General features: G+C 42.5%; 1 protein-coding gene across 3 annotated transcripts in view; it reads left to right on the forward strand.

Annotated features, from left to right (window-relative positions):
- MTM1 (myotubularin 1) overlaps nucleotides 1–18,030 on the forward strand; it is a 98,381-nt gene that overhangs the window by 58,615 nt on the left and 21,736 nt on the right. For all 3 annotated transcript variants that reach the window (XM_082681708.1, XM_082681709.1, XM_082681710.1), the window contains 3 exons: nucleotides 9,012–9,095; nucleotides 11,331–11,480; nucleotides 16,097–16,285. In XM_082681708.1, the coding sequence (XP_082537834.1) occupies nucleotides 9,012–9,095; nucleotides 11,331–11,480; nucleotides 16,097–16,285 (423 nt within the window). The remainder of the gene's footprint in view (nucleotides 1–9,011; nucleotides 9,096–11,330; nucleotides 11,481–16,096; nucleotides 16,286–18,030) is intronic.

Consider the following 18,030-nt stretch of genomic DNA (forward strand, 5'->3'; position numbering starts at 1 on the left):
CCTCACCAGAACCAGACCATGCTGGCTCCTTGACCTCAGACTTCTCAGCCTCCGGAACTGTGAGAAATAGTTTATTGTTCTAAGCCACACGGTCTGTGGTATCTTGTTATATTGTAGTAGGCCCAACTAACCACAACAGTAAAAATAGTAAAAATAACTCCCTCCCAGCACCCTTCAGCCATGCCATTCCCCTCCTCACAGACAACTAGTGATATTTAGGCATATGCAGGCAAGTTGTTATTTATATTCCTTCCTCCTTGGACCCTAATGGAGCGTGCTACGTATGCTTTTCCATACCTTGCTTTTTAAATTTACCAATACGTATTGCCTACCAAATGGGCTTCTTCACTCTGTTAATGACTGCACAATATTCTGTTGACTGTATCATACTTTATTTAATCCTCTGTTGATGGATATTGACATCATTTCCAATCATTTTCTATTATACAAACTACTGCAATGGATAACCTAGCATAAACATCATTTTGTACGTGTTCATGTATGTTGTACGATAAATTCTTAGAAGTGGAATTACTGATATTGCCAAGTTCCCCTTTACGGAAGAGGTACTGGCTTTCACTCCCACATGCAGTGTGTCAGAGTGCCTGTTTCCAGACATCCTCTCCAACTGTCTTAGTTTCCTATAGCTGCTGTAACAAATTATCACAAACGTAGTGACTTCTAAAAACACGAGTCTGTCATCTTACAGTTCTGGAGTTCAGAAATCCAAAATGGGTCTCACGGGCTAAAATCAAGGTCTCAGCGTGGCTGTATTCCTTCTGGAGGCTCTTGATTTTAGCCCGTGAGACCCATTTTTCAGCTTTTAGAAGCCACCGTGTTCCTTGGCTCATGGCCTCTCCCTCCGTCTTCAGAGCCTATCTTAATGTCAGTCGATTAGAAATCTTAATTCCACCTGCAACCTAATTCCTCTTTGCTGTGTAGGATAACATAACACAGGTCCCAGGGATTAGGACATGGACATCTTTGGGGGACCGTTATCCTGCCTACCACACCAATGCAGTATACCTTCTAATTGTTTGATCTTTGCTAATCTAATAGGTGAAAATGTAGATTCCTAGTTTTATTTTGTATTTATCCTATTTGAGTGAAATTGAGTATCTTTTGGTTTGAGCTATTTGTATTTCTGTTTCTTCATTCTCTTTGGCTTCTGCCCATTTTCTTTCGGAATTTTGGTCTTTTTTGTTGTTGTTAGTTGTAGGAACTCTTTATGAATTGTAAATATTTTTCCCATTTATCTTTTGACTTTTCTTATGGTGGCTTTTGCTGTGGAGAATTTTAAAAATACTTATTTGGTAGAATTTATCGATTTTGTGTGTGTGTGTGTGTGTGTGTGTGTGTGTGTGTGTGTGTGAGAGAGAGAGAGAGAGAGAGAGATGGGGGTCCCTAAGCCCACTCCCAAGTTCAGATTCCTTAGGAGAATTCACAGGACTCAACATATAGTCATACTCACAAGTATGATTTAATACAGCAAAGGGATACAGAGCAAAAGGAAAAGGTGCGTGGGGCGATGTTGGGGGGAAACCAGGACACACTTAAATCCTACAGTAGCAAGTTGTGACAACCCATGGGAAGTGTTGCCAACCAGGGGGCTGGTCACGTAGACACCCTCTGCCTAGCACATACCAAACTTTCAGAGTCCCAGAAGGAAGGCAGGGGTTCGACTTAAAGCACGTTGTTGGTATAAACATTTTAGGTGCCGTAAACTTAAACTCTTATCCGTTAAGGAGTGGTGGGCACTCTCCCAAAATCCAGGTTCCCCGTTGCCAGCCAGGGGCCAGCCATGCCACAGGCCTCTGTAAGGACAGCAGTCTCAGACCTGCTAGGTTAACTCTTTTCTGCACACTTCTCTTTTATAGCTTCTGGGTTTTACATCCCAGGTAGGAAGGTCTTCCCCAGTCAGAGTTATAAAAAAATTATCCCATGTTCCTCTAATACTTTAATTTCCTTTTAAACATGTAAATGTTTGAGCAATTTGGAATTTATCCGGGGTTGCCTTGTAAGATAGGGATCCAACTCTTTCTCCCCCTTTTACTGCAACATCATTTGAAGACCAATCCACTGGTTTGAAATACCACCTTTATCACACACCAAATTCCTCTCTGTATTTGGTTTTATTTCTGAATGTTTCATTTCACGCATCAATCACTCTTCATGCACCAGTAACAGTCTTGTGACTATCAAGGCTTTATAAGATGTAAGGTCTGGTAGGGCAAGCCCCTTTTTGTTCCTTCTCTTTTTCATTCCTTTCATCCCTAGTCTTGGTCAGCAGACATTTAGACGATGCCTACATTACAGCCGTGCGCTGGAGCTGGAGCTGGAGCTGATACCCACTCCCTGTCCCCAGAGGGAGCACAGTTTTCCTGGGTGATGTGGACGAACAAATGCATACAATACAGATACAGATACACAGGGTGTCAGGAGAGGGGAAAGTCAGTGGGTTGGTGTCGAGGAGGGCTTCCTAGAGGGGGCCAATCCTGAAAGATGAGCGTGCTGGGACAGTATGTGCAGCTGTCCAGGGGCTGGACACAGGCTGACCCCCACACGCTGATTAGAGTCCGGGAGTTGGTGTCCGTGTGAGGGTGGCAGAGCCTAATGTGCCCCACCAAGAAGTTTCATTTTTTATTTGAAGGTGAGGGGAGCCGTTAAAGGGGTTGAGGCAGGAAAGTCACATGATTAGATTTCTGTTTCAAAAAGATTCCTTGGGCTGCAGCATGCAGAGTAGATAGAGAGGGGCAGTAGTCCATTTCTGGGGGTGTTTGCTAGTTGCCTTGGTGTATGATCGTGAGTCCCTGAAATGGGGCAATGGACAGGGACAGGAGAGAATGGATTTGAGAATGTTCCTAGAAGGTAAGATCAGTAGAATTTGTTGATTGACTGGTTATAGTTACGAGGGGGGATGGGATGATAAAGAGGGAAGAACCAAGCCTGGATAAACAGGTCGATGGTGGGACCAGTGGTCAAGATGGGGAACATAGGAGGGGAGTGAGGCAGAGAGGGCACGTCCCATTTTGGCTGTGCTGAGTTGCAGGTGTCTGTGGGACAACCAAGTATGGGTATTTGGGGGGCTGGTGGCTACGAAGACCTGGAGCTCTGGCCTGGGGAGAGGTTTATTTGGGAGACCAGCTGTGATCATCGGCATTTTCATCGATGCGACCAAAATTGCCAGGAGAGAGAATTACAGTGAGAATCGGGGTGCAGTGGATGAACCCTGAGAAATGTCAGCCTTAAATGCTTATGATTGTGGCCAAGTAGTAAAGAATGTCCTTTTTCTAAAATGCTTTCAAATGACATTTCAAATGTCCTTTTGTAGTCCTTTCCTGAAAAAATGAATATGTACATTTATATATGAAGGTAAGGGTGACTCAAGAATATTAAAGCCATTTTCTCCAGGGAAAGTGGTAGAAATAGGACAAGCAAGTTGCTTTTTGACCTATGAGCCTTTTGTCAGATTTTTGGATGAAATTACTTTTGATGCAGTTGTATGAATTAACTATGTCAAGTCGTGTGAAAAGAGGCTGAAATCCCTATCTAGCATGAAGCTGTTACTTACAATTATGAACTCTGCCAAGTTTCAGCACCTCCTATGGTTCTTCCTTAAAATTTTGGACTTTTTCTCCTAACCTGAGTGAAAGAATTATTTTTCTTAGACGAAGGGGTCTTATTTCTTAAGTGTAATCTAAAAGATGAAAATGAGATAATTTTACATAGCTGCTTCCTTCAGTGGTAGATGGAAGCTTTGAAAAAGGCGAATTTCAGGAATCAAATTAGAAAAAAATGCTCACTTAGATTCCTGTTCAAACATTCCAAAATTCTATCAGGAAAGAGTTAGTGACCAGTTTCCTGAATTTTTAAGGCTAGGTCTTCAGAGATGTAGTAAATCGTGTCCACTGATGACCATGCCTTTGTGTGGTGGCAGCACCATTTGAAAGCACTATTGCATCTACATAGCTTATCAATTTATTTTCCTCAATACTGGGAAAATTGTTTTCTTCTGTGACTGTCTCCCTATTAAATGATCTTTAATTTCTATAAATCTAACTCTCAAACATCCACTTCTGAGACACGACATTGTTGACAAGCCTTTGGGAGAAGAGGCTGTCCATGAGGGGCCATCGTGAGATCAGGGAATCCTAATTCGGTGACAGACAGTTCTCCCTCCCCAAAGAAGGAAACTCATGAATCACTCATTATTTATAGATTCTACTCAGTAAGAATAAATCCAATCTAGATGTTTAAAGCAAGGCAGTGCATCTTTATATAAGTGCCATTTAAAAATAAGGGCTAATTAAGTGAAAGCTAAAATCTGCTGTCATTTCAGATGTTTGCTCCCACAAGACATAACAGTGATAAGTGTAGCTAAATTAAAAAGACAAGTTACATTCTCTTTGTCAGAGCTGTTTTTATCTCTAGTGTGAAATTGGAGATTTTCATCTCAACTTTGTCCTTTAACATTTTTCAAATGTTACATTGTGCTATTTTTAATCCTGGAAAAAATGCACAGGATTGCTTTTTTTTTTTTTTTCCTTTTTTCCTCTCAAGTCTCCATGCGCTCCATGCATGGTATCTCTTGACTAGTAGGAATCTGAATTGGTGAAATGCCCAAGTATTCATACAGAGCCAACTAAAGGAAGACCTGCTCACTTGAAGCCAGGGGTGAGCACTTGAGTGTGTCTGTTTTCTGATGTCGGTTTCCCAGCTTTGAGGCTGGGCTCCGGTTATGCAAGATGCTCACATTGGGGAGGCTGGGTGAAGGGTGCATGGGCCTTCCCTGTACGTTTCTCTGCAACTTCTCATATATCTATAATTATTGCAAAATCACTTAAGAAAAGTAAAGCAGCCCCCCAAAGCTTGGCCACACAGAACCCCCAGGCAAGATTCCCACGTGTTCTGGAGTATTCCGTGGCCCTTGAGGATCAGGGCATCACCCCCTGGAGGTTCTGGTTCAGCGGGGCGAGCCGGGGCACTGGCAGTGCCTGGCACGGTGGGGAAGTGCTCCCCACCCCAGGGTGCCGAGGCAGAGGCGAGGCAGGGCCCGGGCCCCAGGAGAAAGCCAGGAGGGCTTCTGGAAGTGCCCGCTGAACGCTGACCTTCGGCAAACCATCCTCTGCCCCGGGGCTTTGCTGAGCTGGGACTGAATCCTTCTGGGGTTCTGCACAGGCCGTGAAGCAGAATGGGTGCGGGGACGGGGTCACCGAGGGCACGTCATCACCCACTTGGCGAACCTGACTCCCTGCGTGCCCTCAGGAGGGAGAGTCTCTAGAAGCAGTTCCCTCTGTGGCACTTGTGTTTCCCAACCAGGGTCCCTACGGACCCAGCGGTGTGGTTAGGAACAACTGGAAAACGTCAATCCGCAGATCAAGTTCTAAAAGACTCAGAGCTTTAAAAACTGCGAGTCTATAAGAAAATAAAGGACAGCCATAAACCTCAAGACACGTAACCTGCTAACTTTAGGTTTTAACAATTTCCAGGCAAGAGCTGTAATTAGCCTTGTAACAAGTAACCACTTGTAGGGAATTTTGTACTTTTTAATAATGAGATATAGATGAATGGGTTCTGTTGTCCTTGCTTTGATGCTTAGTAGTTTTAAGTCTTTTGTAATAATCCACCTTTATGTTAGTCTATTGAGAGTTTGTGTTTTAAGTCTTGCTTTGTTCTCTTATCTGAATCTTTAAGGGAAATAAGGTAAAAATTGAAATATCTGGGAAGTAAGTCCTGTACGTTCAACTTTAGAAACTGTCAGTGTTGGTTCTTGTAGGACGCTTGCTTCAATAGAGCCAAGGAGTTAATGACAGCTTAGTGTTTACATTGTGTTTTCCTTTAAAAACTAACAAGTAATGCTTTTTTAAAGAAACGTTTTCTTGTAATTGTAAGCTGATTTATTTGGATGATTAAAATATTGGCTTGAGCACCTGGTCTTTTCCACCTTAAGCTCCAGTTCAATGTTAGATGTGTTGATACGTATTCATGGCAAGAACTATCTGGCTGTTATTTGATTCATAAACTTGCCTGAAATATTTGAGGTCTGGCTCTTAGCATCAAGAGTCTCCTGGTGGGCTTCCCTGGTGGCGCAGTGGTTGAGAGTCCGCCTGCCGATGCAGGGGACGTGGGTTCGTGCCCTGGTCCGGGAGGATCCCGCATGTCCTGGAGCGGCTGGGCCCGTGAACCATGGCCGCTGAGCCTGCGCGTCCGGAGCCTGTGCTCCGCAACGGGAGAGGCCGCGACAGTGAGAGGCCCGCGAACCGCAAAAATAAAATAAAATAAAAGAGTCTCCTGGAAGCTCTGTCCGTCATAGAGTTCCCATAGGCGCGTTTCCCAGGTAAAGGATGCCAGTCATGCACTCGTCCTATATATCTGGACATCACTCAGTGTCACTGCAGACCGATTTCATGAGAAAGGCCACCTGGTAGGTCGCTGCCTTGAGGACACTATCATTCCCATATTAATGACAATTCTTTTATATGAATTATTTTCAGACATTAAAGAAATTATGGGCATAATTTTGGTTTGAGCTATAGAACTTTATCTTCTGATGATAACAGTTTTGTATACTTAGATTACACTTACTGGTAATTTTAATGTAAGACGCAAGAGGATAGATATTTGAAGCAAAGAAGGAGTTGCTTTATAGTGATTGAGAAATAGAAAGTTACATTGAAAATGCTGCCGGCAAGTCAGAGGACACTCTGGGCATTAAGACACATGATGGTTTTTCTGGAGAGAAAGTTTATTTGGCCTCTGAGTGAACAATTTTATTCTTTCTTCTTAAAAGGACACCATATTTGCTTGAGTTTCATGGGAAAGATGCAAATAGCTAAAAACCGAAAAATGAACAAAACTCACGTTGAGATCAGGAACTTATTTCAAGAAAGCAGATTCTAGGTTTTCTTCTAAAGTGAGTGACAGTGCAGCCTTACATCATCTACAAGTATGTCACCAGTACAAGGTTCAGCAGTATTGAGTATTTACCCGGGCCAGGTACTGACCAGGGCAGTATCCCGTGCTCAGATGTCACCAGGAGGATGCTTGGACATGTTCTGTAGGTTCCGTGTATGGACAGAGAAGCATGCTATACATTTTAGTGCTCTTTGCACCAGAAGTCCCTCTGTCTCTGAATTGAACTTCAGTTAACGGCAATCACTTGTTGTCCCCGGGAGTACTGAATAACTAAGTATTCCTGTGGATTCCCCGTCAGCCTAAAGCCTCAATTTCATAGCTAGCTCAGCGGCATTGCTAATGTGCGGTCACAGAATACACAGCGCTCGGGCCTAGTGCTGCCAGAGATGAGACCTGCTGAGGGTGCCACACGCTTTGGAAAGTTCAAGAAGGCAGTCCGGAGAGCATGATCTTGATCAGTTTTCACCTTAAACCTCTTGCCACTTAAGTACAGAAAACCGTTGCCGCTAACTGATGCTTTACCAGAAGTTCTCTGTAACGCTGGGGTCGGGGGAACACTAGCATTGGAGGCCACAGGCTGATAACAGGAAAATGGGTGGAAGGAAGATACTTAGAGGAAAAGTGCCTCCAGAGAAAGCGCTTGAGCAGGGGCTGTATAATGCTTCCCGTCCTCATTCGGTCAACAAATATGTATTCCACCTACACAGGCCAGACAGCATTCTGGTTACTGGGGATCCAGGGTGGGAAAAAAGCAAGTGTCTGCCTTCATGGAGCCCGTGGTCTAGGAGGGAGGACGGTAGGGGTCCAACAGTAACAAATAAATAAATATAGGTCAAATGGTCATAAGTGATGGAAATAAAATGGGAAGGAGAATTGGTGGTCCTGTTGTGGGGGAACATGTGTCAGAGAAAGGCTCACTGATTAAGGTTACATTTGCGCAGAGATGTGAAAGAAGTAAGGGAGGAAACCATGAGGGCAAAGGATTCCAGACAAGTGGAAGAGCAGGTGCAAGGGCCCTGACATTGGTGCACGCTTGTTGCTTTCCGGGAGCGGCACCGAAAGCGTGGCTGGAATGGATTGAGCGAGAGGAAGAGCAGAGACGTGGTGGGGGACATAGCCAGGTGGCAAGTACTTCCACTTTTACCCAAAGTGAGATGGAAAGCCACAGGAGGATTTGGGGCAAGGGAAGGATTTGACCTGGCTTAGGTTGTGACACAATTACTCTGACTTTAGAGGTAAAGATGAAAGCAGAGGACCAGTTAGGAGGTGTTATTATAATCCAAGTGGAGATGGCAGAGCCTTGCACCAGGGTGGTAGCAGTGAGGTGATGAGGATAATGCTAAGGTTTTGGGTTCAATCAGTGTGAAGGATGGTGCTGTCATCTGCTGAAATGGGGAGACTGGGAGGAGTTGTGAACGTTGCAGTCCTCCGGCGGCAGTGGCCAAGTCTGCAGATCACAGTGGGGCTGGAGGGCGATAGATATTTAGGAGTCGCCAGGGTATGGATGGTATTCAAAGCCCTGAAATTCATCAGTGTCACCTTGAGAGTGAGCATAGAGAAGAGGTGAGAGGCCTGAGGCCTGTTGTTTCAGAGATCAGGGCATTGATTCCGAATTCACAGAGAACAGTTAATTAAGAATTTTCTTAACGTTCTGTCACTTTCTTAATGGATTAACACACCACTGGTCCCTTTTGAGACAGTTGCACTATTTAATAATCATTGCTTTTCTTTTTCTTTTATATTTTAGTGTCTTTTACCCGTCGATTGCTAATACTGCTTAAAACTGATAGGCATTTTTGGGTCTGGAAATCTGAGTTTTGTGCAGCAGCATTTAAAAAAAAAACACCAAAAGAGATGTTTGTAGCCATAGAAAATTGCGGTCTCAAAAGTATACAATTGTTAATCAAGATAGAAGGTAGTGTAGGTCTAGTCTAAATTTTTCACTGTTATTTCTTGCTTAAAAGTCTCAGTTGGGGTTGTGATTTCATGGTAGGCAAATCTAGTAAAAAAAAAAAATCAAAGGATGTAGTATTAACAGAGTATTAGTTCCTTTACACTGAACTTGAAATTCTTTCTCTTTTTTTTGCCTTTTCTAGCCAATATTTGCATTTTTAAATGAAGAAAAGTTTGACGTGGATGGATGGATGGTTTATAATCCAGTTGAAGAATACAGAAGGCAGGTAAGTCAGTAGATACTGTAGATGTGGGGAATCTCAAACCTGCCTGGTGATGATATGCCATCAGTCACGCTCTTTGAGTATCAGTAACACCCTTGCTAAATAAATTTTTCCTGGCAGTGGTATAATATGGCTCATTCTAGTACTGTGGAACCTACAGGCTCATCCCAGGGCCATGTTCAAGCTGCACTAGAGGCTGCATGGCTAAGTTCTCTTTCCTTCCGCTACGCGAAGAACATCCATTATATTGTTGTCCATGAAATGAATCAAATACTCAGAGTCTAGAGAAGCCAGACTTCTGTACCTTACTACTCAGGAGTTGATGTCATGATGTATGTATTTGGGAGCCTAAGTATTACTGGCAGTTAGATTTCTGTTATATTCATTTCAGTTTAAAGATTCAAATGAATTAGAACTGTTTTCCTGTAATGACTTTTCCAAGAATGCTTTGATGAATGTGTATGAGAATTGCCTTTACTGCTGTCTTAGCAAACTTCACCCACATGCATGTTTACTTGCAATAATAAAGCGGGAGGCTTCGTGTATTGTTGCTGTTCGGGGCAAAGGTCTCTCTGCAACAGCTACACTTTGACCTCTGCTGTAACCAAATCATAGGACAGTTAGGAGTTTTGTGATGAGGTTTTTCATAATTCTCGTTCTACAAAGCTCATAAAGTAATTGGGAAGTTTTGTTGAATGAGGTTTGAGAATCAAATCAAGCCCAGTGAATGTAAAGTAAAATCGTAGAACCCTAGACTTGAGAAGAACCTTCTAGCCACCACTTCCACTACCAGGCACCTGGGTTGACTTCCCGGTTTAGCCTTTTTCTTTTTTAAATTAATTTTTATTGGAGTATAGTTATGTTACAATGTTGTGTTAGTGTCTGCTGTACAGCAAAGTAAATCAGCTATAGCACAGGGAACTCTACTCAGTGCTCTGTGGTGACCCGTTTAGTCTTGATCAGTGGTTTGCCTCTGTTCATAAGAAGATTCGGTGCTCAGGGATGTGGGTGTGGGAATTTATCTCTAGGGCACGTGTATGCGGTAGTATGTCCTGTTGCTTCCAGAACTCAGATTTAGTTTGTTGAGTTTTTGAAGGCTGTGTGTACCTCTCATTTTAATAACCTCTATTCCAGGTCAGTTGTGGAGGCAGAAGAGGGACCATGAAAACATCTTGCATGTTTTGGAGACCTCTGTAGTGTTATGTATTAAAATATTTGCACCTTAGTTTTTGAGTGTTATTGACAATATTAAGACTTACTTTTTAGGGCTTCCTGTTTTTAAGCTTGCATGCATATATGAACTCTTGAAGGTATTTAGTTCTAGAATGCCATTATATTCCATCTTTTTTTCTTATACCTTTCTGATGGGACTTGTAACTCTCTAATTGGACTCGACATCCGACTCATCTGTCTGGCCCGAGCTCTATAGGGCCAGACGTAAAGATGAGGTACTATTTGCGTCCCCAGAGCAAGCACCCACATGGCTCACTTTTGTGTGTGTACTTGTGTGTTTGTGAGCATGGGGAGAGAGTTATTCCACCACCTCTGGACCTTGTCCACAGTAGCTACAATTTTGTGGGTAGGCGATAGGATGGGAGGTGTCTTCCGTGTCACACTAGCAGTCTGCTTAGAATGCAGATGAGTGTATTTCTCACACAGCCCATAGAGCAATCACCCATCCCAAACCACTTGATTGAAGAAACTCTCAGGAGGTGGCGAAATGAGCCTCCCCAGAGGGGTTTTCCTTACTTCCCTTCTGTGAATGTCTTCATAAGCTCAGCCTCTTTCTACTTTGGAGCAGGTTGAAGCGAGTGGGGAGTGGAATTGGCCTGATGGCTTTTTTACCCTCAATCAGACACAGATGAAGATTACACAGTGTACTTTTCTTTAGGCCGTGGGGCGGTTTGCACGGGTCGGGGAGGAACTTGGGTTTCTCTTTATTGTACAAGTAGTAGAGAAAAGTTTGACATGAAATCAAGGAAGATCTCAAGTTCAAGAGAATTTGTATTTACCAGCGATAGTTTAGAATTCTGGAACCCGCCAGTGTTTTGTCTTGTGTTCTTACATTGTCTGGATTATCGATCGATCTGCCTCCCTTACTATAAATCAGTACACCGTTACTACCCCGCTGTCAGAGGCACACGCACATTCTGCTCGAAAGAAGAAAGGAGACCCATCCAAGGCCAGATCCAGAGATGAAAGCATCAGTGCTGACGTGGACTTCCTTTCTTCCTGCAGGGCTTGCCCAATCACCATTGGAGAATCACTTTTATTAATAAGTGCTATGAACTGTGCGACACTTACCCGGCTCTCTTGGTGGTTCCATATCGCGCCTCAGATGATGATCTCAGGAGAGTTGCAGCTTTTAGATCCCGAAATCGAATTCCAGTGAGTACTGCAATTAATGTTTTCTGTAAGGAGTGCCTTTTCTTCCATGAGAACAGTAGTCAGAGAAACACTCTTTTGGAATTTCAGTCACACAAATAATTATCAAGTGTCCTCTGAGTGCAAAGCAGCAGGCCAAATGGGGAAAGAAGTAAGACGTCACCTGCCTTCCAGGAGCTCGTGATCAAGGACAGAGAATGAACTCAAGTAATTCTTATACAGGAGAGGGTACAGGTAACACCAGGTGGAAAGGAAGAAGGAAGGACAGGGTCCCTGTGGCTTGTGTCTTCGTAGCACAATAACTGACAGGCATTAGGCTCTGGGTAATGTCGGTTGAGTTATGCTGGAAACCGTGCACCTAGCCTATGTTATGGAGCCTATGAGTATAGGCTTTTACGTACCACCTTTATTAGGATTTGTCTATCCTCATCACGTTTGTAAGCTGCCTTCATACCATTAGCAACCTGGGGTCAGGTGCAGACTATCCCAAACTATATTTACGGTATCACTGGACCTAGTTCATAAATTAGTCTTTGGTTCTTAAATATTTATGTACGAGTCACCCTGTCTACTCTGTGTCCATAAATCTTGTTGGCTAAAAATTTAGAGAATTTTTCCCCTCTGTTAATTTCCAGGGCATGTCATAATAAGTACATTGTCTTATTTTGTTTTGGTTTGATTTTGAAAAACAAGGGTTGAACAATTAAGATTTAATGTCACGTTGCCTTTAACTTCCAAGTCTAGACATATTTGTCCCTAAAAGGATATTTGTGTGAAACTTTCGTTATGCTATCAACATAATATGAATTGTAACTTTTTTAATGCACTTGCTTCGCTAAGCACGAGTGTCCTTTCGTATCTTCACGATATATATTATACTTGAAAGCATGTTCTTTGGCTCCTTTTGCGAGAATACTGTGCTGATGAAGCTAGAATTACCATTTCGCTCCTCTCGTGCTCGACCCCTGCCCTGGCTAGCTGTCTTGCTAATCCATGCCTCACCCGCAGGAGAACTGGGCTAGGATAGTGTGAATTGATTTTGTTCACTCCTTCATTCAGTTAATATTTATTGAACATCTACTGTGTGTGTATGTGTGCGTGCGCGCGCGCGCGTGTGTGTGTGTGTGTGAATTTCACGGGATTGGGGGTAGGAGAGGAAATGAAACAACTGAACCCAGCCCACTGTGCTCAGGCTGCCGTCTTGATCCAGTTGTTCCCCCTGTTCTGAGTGAATGGGAGCCCACCGTAGAGTAAATAGAATGCTTAGCTTTTTACTTAGCCATTTTATTGATCCTTCTTACTTTGTGATGGCCAATTTGCATTTATTTTTCCTTAAAAAAACTGAGGCTAAGCTCTCCATCACTTCTCTATCTTTTATAGATTACCATGCTTAATAATATCTAATAATAGGGCTTCCCTGGTGGCGCAGTGGTTGAGAGTCCGCCTGCCGATGCAGGGGACACGGGTTCGTGCCCCGGTCTGGGAAGATCCCACATGCCGCGGAGCGGCTGGGCCCGTGAGCCATGGCCGCTGAGCCTGCGCGTCCGGAGCCTGTGCTCTGCAACGGAAGAGGCCACAACAGCGAGAGGCCCGCGTACCGAAAAAAATATATATATAATATCTAATAATAGATAATGTACTCTTTGTGATATACCTTCTAATCACCTGACTCTTGACTATAACCCAGGAAATGTATTTGCTTTTGATATGAAATCATTAATATTTGATATTCAGTTCTTTTTTTAAAAAAACATATAAAGATACAAAAAGCATTGATGAGAAAGCAGTCTTGTTATGTTGTCCATAAATAAGATGCAGAGTATTATAAAATATCACTGAATAACAAAATGATCCACATGTATTAGTGTTCCCATTAATGGATACTTACTCCTTTGTTCTCAAACAGGTTGGTCTTAATGTTATCGAATTCTTTAACATATAAGTAATACATATTTATTTTAGACATTTATAAAAATACTGGTAAGGGTAAAGGAGACTGCCACCTAGTGAGAACCACAGTTATGTGCTTCCAGACTTCCTTCTATGCATACATATTTTTATTTGGAAAAAAGAAAATTATTCTGTGGTTTATGTCTCAGTCTGCTTTTTCTACACCGATGACTGTCTGTTTCATGTGCCGGTGTGTAGATGTACTGTATAGATTGACAGAAAACTGTCAGTCAGTTTTCTATTCCTATTATAAACAGTGCTGTGATAAACATCTTTTGGTGGCTAAATATTTGTGTACATCCTTAATTATTTATGGCTTCTACATATTAACTTCAAAAAGAATAGCCTGATATAGTAGCATATACTTTAAAAGCACTCACGGTAGTTGATGTTGTGATATTTGCATTACTTGTACCTGGTCATCTGTATGGCAAGCATCCTTTTTATAAAGGTAGTTGAGATCCCAAAAGAAAAAGCAGGTAAGAGGTGAAACAACTCGTAACAATAGCATTTCTTAACATGGCCTGGTGATTCCAGTCTTAAATCTCCCAAGCAGAGAGAAGAAGGGCAGAAGAATGGAGGGCATGCGGGGAACAGGGCCGTTTCTTGCATATGACCTGATTTAAATTTAAAACTTGATGAGGGTCTTTATCAAATAATAACTGTCTTGTATGTGCAGCGATTTGCTCTTTTAAAAGTGATCTCATATTGGGAATTCCCTGGTGGTCAAGTGGTTATGACTCCACGCTTTCACTGCCGAGGGCCCAGGTTCCAGCCCTGTGTTGGGGAACTAAGATCCCACAAGCTGCCCAGCGCGGCCCCTCCACAAAAGAGTGGGGACTTCCCTGGTGGCGCAGTGGTTAAGAATCTGCCTGCCAATGCAGGGGACACGGGTTCGATCCCTGGTCCAGGAAGATCCCACATGCCGTGGAGCAACTAAGCCTGTGCGCCACAACTACTGAGCCAGCGCTCTAGAGCCTGCAAGCCACAACTACTGAGCCCGTGTGCCACAACTACTGAAGCCCACATGCCACAACTACTGAAGCCCGCACGCCTCCACTGCTGAAGCCCACATGCCCAGAGCCTGTGCTCCGCAACAAGAGAAACCACCGCAGTGAGAAGCCTGTGCACTGCAACGAAGAGTAGCCCCCGCTCGCCACAACTAGAGAAAGCCTGCGTGCAGCAACGAAAACCCAACGCAGCCATAAATAACTAAATAAATAGATAGATAAAATTAAAAAAAAAGAGTGATCTTATATCAAATCAACATGTTGTAGACCTTAAATTTACATAGTGTTATAGGTCAAGTATATGTCAATAAACCTAAAAAAAATTAAAAATACATAGATACTTATAAGCGATCTCACGTCTTTTCCCTCTTGGAGGCAAAGCCATAGGAGGTGGGCAGGGCAGGTCTCACCTCCATGTTGTAGATGAGAAAGTGGAGGTTGAGGGAGGCCAGCACTTGTGCCCAGGCCTCCCAGGCCTGAGCCTTTGGAGTCTTAGTTGGGGGCCACAGTGGTGTTTTGACTGGGCCCTGGCAGGCACAGAGACTAAATTGAACGAGTATTCATTCGTATTATATAATCTTTTCTCATTGACGTGTTGTCATTATTATACACAGTGATTTTTATGAACATCATTGCTCGTCATTTGCCATAGTGGGGAGGTGACTTCAAAGACGACAGTGTACTTGGCCTTGTATTAAGTGAGCTCGAACACTTGTGCTTCTGGGGTTGTGTCTGCTTTTCATGGGTTTTCGTACATGCGTTCTCCATTCATCCTCCCAGTAGCGTCATGCTGTCACGTGGCTCCGCATTTGATGAAAGAGGGAAAGGACGCTACAGAGGCTGTGAACTCAGCCACCACACTTACCTTCCAGCTTCTGTTAGTTTTATTTTATTTTTCTCTTCTAACAGCTTTATTGAGATAGAATTCATCTATGAAACCATTCATTCATTGAAAGTGGACAGTTCTGTAGCTTTTGCTGTATTACATTTTTAGCTTCCTTTTGCAGGTCTTGTTTCTCAGGTGCTATGAACTGAGAGACCAGGTAGCAAGTGTGCTGGGCTTGTGTGTAAAATTGGAGAAGGTTGATTCTGAGTAAAGGCTCAGAGCTCTCCCAGGAGGCGGGTGTCCAAGCTTCATTGTGGAGACTCTGGCAGCTCTTTGGCTGTCCTGAGATCCTGTTTGCTTCCTTTGGGTTTTCAAGCCCCTGTGTTAGACTCTAGAGTTGAGAGTGTTGGGAAAATGACCTGCAGGTGTGAGGTACCAGGGGTGGTTTTCTTTACCTCTCACCTTTTGCTAAAGCTGTTTCTGGGTGATGACAAATCCAGTGCAAGCTACAGGACTGAAATAAAATATCTGAAGCTTTCTGTTTCCTTTAAGTGATGTAACTATTTTTAGGTAAGCATTTAATGTTTTTAGATGTGGTGCGCATTAAGAAAAGACTAGTAAAGCAACTGGTTATTCTCGTTGGCTCTGAATAGTCATCATCGTTAAATGTGCGTTTCTGGGCACACGTGGAAATGGCAGGTGAACAAGCATCCCGTTTCAGCAAAATGAGATTCACTTCATCCTGATTGTTAGTGCTCTCTTTTTTTTATAGTTTTAATTGTTTTGACATTTGGTTCTTTCTCGATAGCTTAAAATTTCTGAACCAACCGTAGGTGCTGTCATGGATTCATCCAGAAAACAAGACGGTCATCATGCGTTGCAGTCAGCCTCTTGTTGGTATGAGTGGTAAACGAAATAAAGATGATGAGAAATATCTCGACGTCATCAGGGAGACGAATAGACAAATTAACAAACTCACAATCTATGATGCTAGACCCAATGTAAATGCAGTGGCCAACAAGGTAAGTATATTTAATGACATGGTAGAAACTTGCCTTACGTACAGTGTGCAGTGTTTTACCTGAAGGTTGTTGCCATGGCGTATCAACATGTGGGTTTAAATTAAACTTCGCTTAAAGAGGAAAACGAGTTCACTGAAGGTGGAAAGTAGTTTTAATCACAAAACATATCTTAAAAGTTGAATACATTAAAGCCAAATGAAAATAAGCTTTAGGTAAAGTAGAAGTCTAGAGCTGTAGTGAACTTGGGAAAGAGAATCTCTTTGGAGCTCTTTAGGCTGTTGACAGTGATTCTCAGTGTGTACACTAGTGAGGCATCTGTGAGGATTGTGGGAAGCTGTAGTTGTTAAAATCCTAAATTTGTAGCTTTATCTAAGCATTCTCTTCACCATACTCCGAAGTGTGTGTTCTCATTTATATGAGACAATCCAAGAAATGAGTAGATCCATGTATGTGAGTTTTACAGTTATACACATAATGGTAATATTTTCAAAGAAATCTGTCTCAAGGGTCGTCTTGGCCTTCTTAAGTAGAGTATGCAGACTGCCCCTAAAGTCGAATGACAAGGCAGTGTTGCCTGCAGGACTCCTCAGCAGATGCTCAAGGTGGAAGGCTGTTTGCCCCTGCACTACAGGGCCCAAGATTCAGAAATACCTTTGACATTCAGTTTAACCTTTTTGGTTTTTTTTTCCCTTTCCCTCTCCCATTGCCAGCTGTCACTTATAAGTATTCACAGTGGGCCTGCCCCATTCCACCTTTCAGATGTATGGCTTCTTGTCAGATGTAGGCTTAAATTTCATCATCTTGAATATTTTGCTTATCCCAAGGTCATTTATCTGGCATCTTCAATTATTCAGAGCACAAGACAAGAACCTGAAAGCAAAACAAGTCCTCAAGCAGCTCAGATAGTTTCAGTAGCTTCCTAAATGGACCCTGTGATGTCTGTCTGCACAGGCGTGTGTGTGGGGCTCCACTCATAATTATTTGCACACAGATTGTGCACCTTACACATTTACTTTTGGACCCGGTATTTGTTACTGCAGTTGGTTTTGTTTTACAAGACGAAAATGATATTGAAATTATTTGTAAAGCAGTCAGGTAGTGAAATCGATAAATAGGTTAGGAAATGTAACACAACATTTAGGAAATTAAGTCTAAATATGAATATCTTGGTGTATTATCCTTACCTTTATATTTCTGTTCCTTCAGGTATAATTCAGAGTTGAATACATGTATAAAATGAAGTATTTCCATGTATACATTTAGCCTGAAACAGATATCATATAACATTAAAATGGGGTATTTAGAAAGAATTTTTTTAAGTATATAAAATGTATAAAATGAATAACTTTATTGTATTAACTCTAAAGCTCATTGTTGTAGCAGTAGAATTCTTGAATGCCTTTTTAACACTCAGGAAATATGCCTGTGTTTCTAGTCCATTTAGGAATGAAGGGAAGGAAAAAATTAAGCAAAAAAACCTAGGCTTGAAAGATCTGTGCATCATTCTCTAAAAAAAACACACTCAGGTTCCCCTCCTCCCTCGACTGTGTCTTCCTAGTCATCTGTATCCATAGCAACAGGCTGTGTACGTGGTTGTACTAGGTGACATGGGTGGTTCTTTTTTGTTGAAGAGAACTGAAAAGAAAACTTCAAAACTAATCAGAGATGTGGAATTTGAACTTTTGGGAACTCAGTCTATGCTTGACTGATTGATTTTTACCCTTCTGAATTCTCTCCTCTTTGGA

The sequence above is a fragment of the Grampus griseus genome (assembly GCF_964374135.1).
Source record: "Grampus griseus genome assembly, chromosome: X".
In the NCBI taxonomy this organism is placed as follows: Eukaryota; Metazoa; Chordata; class Mammalia; order Artiodactyla; family Delphinidae; genus Grampus; species Grampus griseus.